The sequence below is a fragment of the Scaptodrosophila lebanonensis genome, unplaced genomic scaffold (assembly GCF_003285725.1).
Source record: "Scaptodrosophila lebanonensis strain 11010-0011.00,11010-0021.00 unplaced genomic scaffold, SlebRS2 tig00000043-arrow-pilon, whole genome shotgun sequence".
NCBI classification, from domain to species: Eukaryota; Metazoa; Arthropoda; class Insecta; order Diptera; family Drosophilidae; genus Scaptodrosophila; species Scaptodrosophila lebanonensis.
The window spans coordinates 7,388,861-7,392,066 of NW_022060545.1; the positions used below are offsets into that span (position 1 = coordinate 7,388,861).

Genomic DNA, 3,206 nt, shown 5'->3' on the forward strand with positions numbered 1-3,206 from the left:
TTGAAGTTATTTTTAACACTTTGCGCACAGTTCTTTGTTTTTGTTTTTGTGTTTTGTTTTTGTTTTTTTTAGTTTAGTTTTTGCCTTTATATTTAAAACATTAATTTTTATATTTTTAACATCACTTGGTTTCACGTTTGATTTTAATTGCGTGTGCTTGGTTTCATTTTATTTTTACATTTGTTTTTTAGCAAGTTTTTGAAACTTTGAACAAAAAATGTTGGGGCGGTAGTTTTTATTTTTTCTCAGCTCTCTGCTTGCTATTCCCCTCTATCTCTCTCTTTTCACTCTGTACTCTCTGTCTCGTCCTTAACTAGTTTGAAGTTTTAACACAGATTAATGCACTGGTAGTTCGATTTGCCTTACAACGAAAGAAATTAATCCCCCCTACCCTACCCCCTCCCTCCATCCATATGGTTGGAGAAAGTTGTGCCTTAGAGTTGCGGCTCCTGTTTGCACAGCCACCCGCTCAGCAGCGTGTCCTATGAGGACTCGTAGCCGAACCAGGCAGCCGACGAATGCTATTCACCGCCAGCACCACCCGCACCACCGAACGAATTAAAGTGGCGCACAGCTCCAGGCGCCGCCGCCGCCCCAAACTGTAGACTCAGTTCAAAGAGGCGGCGAGCGTGCAACTGTTGTTGCTGCTGCTGATGATGGTGGTGGTGCTGCTGGTGATGGTGGTGCTGATAGTGGTGGTGCTGATGAAGCGCCGGGTGTGGATTCAGGTTTAAATGTGCACCACCCACACCCACGCCTACGCCCAACACCGAGGACGCCGACGAGGGTGATGCCGAGGTGGGCGCTTGCAGGGCACCACTGTTGCTGCTACCACCGGGCGATAGCTGGGATTGGATTGGATGCTGTAGTGCCGCATGCTGTTGCTCGCTAGTGTGGAAGAGATGCGGATGATGCGCGGGATTCAGATGCGGATGCTGATGTGGATGGTGGTGCGGGTGTTGATAGCGCATCGGATCGATGTACATAGCAGCGGCTGCAGCGGCTGCTATCGACGATGCCTGTTGTTGTTGTTGTTGCTGTTGCTGTTGCTGTTGTTGTTGCTTCACCTGAGACAAGTGCGAGTCGTTGTCATTGTTGTTGTTATTATTATTGTTGGTGCTACTATTATTGTTATTATTATTATTGTTGTTCTGACCAGCAGCACCGCCATTCGAACCACCGTTGCCGCCGCCACCACCAAGGGGACTTTGTGGTGACATCACATTGGTGGTCATTGTTGTCGACGAGCCCGCACTCGAGGACGGTGTATTGGGCGTGTGTTGTTGTTGTTGTTGTTGTTGGTGCTGTTGTTGTTGCTGATGTTGTTGCTGCTGCTGGTGCAGACTGGATGCAGGAGTGGACGCAGCTGCAGCTGAGTTCGACTCCTGGATTTCTGATTGCTAGTGAGCCGCCAATTGGTGTGCCGCTGCCGCGGATTGCATGTTCTGCGGGCTCAGCATAGGCGGACTGTGACTATGGGAGTGGGTGCCCATTGGACTGCCGTGCATGTCGTGGTGCGGATGATAGCCACCGTGGTGCATATGACCGGGTGGCATTCCATCCATCATATCGCCACCGAGCGTATTTGGCGGTGTCATGCGCTTCTCCTTTTGCCGCCTATTGCAGAACCACACACGCACCACCTCCTTCTCCAGCTGTAGGGAGTCCGCCAGTGATGAGATTTCCTGTGCGGATGGCTTCGGTTGCTTATGAAAATGCTGTTCGAGGGCTCCCTTAACGCTCACCTCAATGCTGGTGCGTTTCTTACGCTTACGCCCCTGGGCAGCTATCTTGTCAATGCTCGTGGGTGAGCCTGTGGTGGAGTCTGCCTCCTCGAGCCACTTCTGGAGCAGTGGCTTCAGCTTGCACATGTTCTTAAAACTTAACTGTAGAGCCTCGAAACGGCAAATAGTCGTTTGGGAGAAGACATTCCCATAAAGAGTGCCCAGCGCCAGCCCGACGTCCGCCTGTGTGAAACCGAGCTTGATGCGACGCTGCTTGAACTGCTTGGCGAAGGCCTCCAGATCATCGGATGTGGGCGTATCCTCCTCGCCACCACTGATGGCATCACGATCGCCGCCCATATGATGGGCGTGAATGTGCAGCTGTGGGGACTCGCCTCGCAGTGCATGATGGAGGGGCGCCACACTCTGGTGGTGTGCAGCGGCGGCCGCGTGTGCAGGGTGGTGCAGCATACCGTTCATGGCCGCATGATGGTATTGGAGCGGCGAACCACCGGTGGGCGCATAATGACCCGCATGTGGTGCATGCCAGCCGGCATGTGGCGAGACCATGCCCTGTTGGATGCGTGTCTGTTGTGTTAGATGCGACATTTCCTGTTTAACGGTGTCAGCGGCCGAGGCTGCTGCGGCGGCGGGATGATGGTGTGTATGATGTGTGGGCAGACCCCAGGTATCTGTATGCAGTGCTGTCCAGGGATTTGAGCCTAGGCCTGAGGTGGGAGTGACGGAACTGAGGCCGGAACCACTTAATCCAAGACCGCCGGCGCCATTGCCGTTACCGCCACCACCGCCTCCACCAACAATCGCATTCGGACTGGGCGATGAGGGCAACTGATGATGGGCACTGGCTGCATGGTGATGATGATGCTGATGATGGATATATTTCATCTCGCCCGCATCGGTGGCTGAGCGCGGCGAAGACGTGTGATAGCCACCGCCGCCCAGCGCCATGTCCAAATCGCCGCTGGGCGGTGTCATATACGACGTTGCGGCCATCCCCACCGCTCTAGGGCTGTTCAGGCCCTCCACAGTGGCGGGGTAGGGCTCCAAGTTGGGGCTCAGTTTAACGACTTTGAACACCGATCGATCGAAAGGAAGCCCAGTGTCCCTATGCTCATTCCACTCGAACCGTGAGGCAACCGTCTTGAAGTCTTTGCCTGGCACCGACGACACACAAAATTGAGAGGCGGCCGTTGTCGCAACAATCACGACAATACCGCTCGGGAACACTGACTCAACAAGTCAGCGACAGCCAAAAGATGTATTCTCAAAAGAATTGTTTGGCCGACGGTATTTCTTATTTGTCGACTCAATTGGCTGGCTGCTGCCGTTTATATATATATATATATATATTTATATATGTTGTATAAATTCAGCGAACCGGTTCAAAAAATTCTCTTGGTCTGCCCGCAAATTGTTGTTGTTGTAGTCAGTCGTTGTTGACTAGTTGCGCAGTTTATTAAT

General features: G+C 52.4%; 1 protein-coding gene across 1 annotated transcript; it reads right to left on the reverse strand.

Annotated features, from left to right (window-relative positions):
• Nucleotides 1-425: 425 nt before the first annotated feature.
• Nucleotides 426-2,738, reverse strand: LOC115622593 (POU domain protein CF1A). Its single transcript, XM_030516590.1, is given in 1 exon segment — nucleotides 426-2,738. A coding segment is annotated over 1 exon segment (2,217 nt). The 3' UTR covers nucleotides 426-521.
• Between the last annotated feature and the right edge of the window lie 468 nt (nucleotides 2,739-3,206).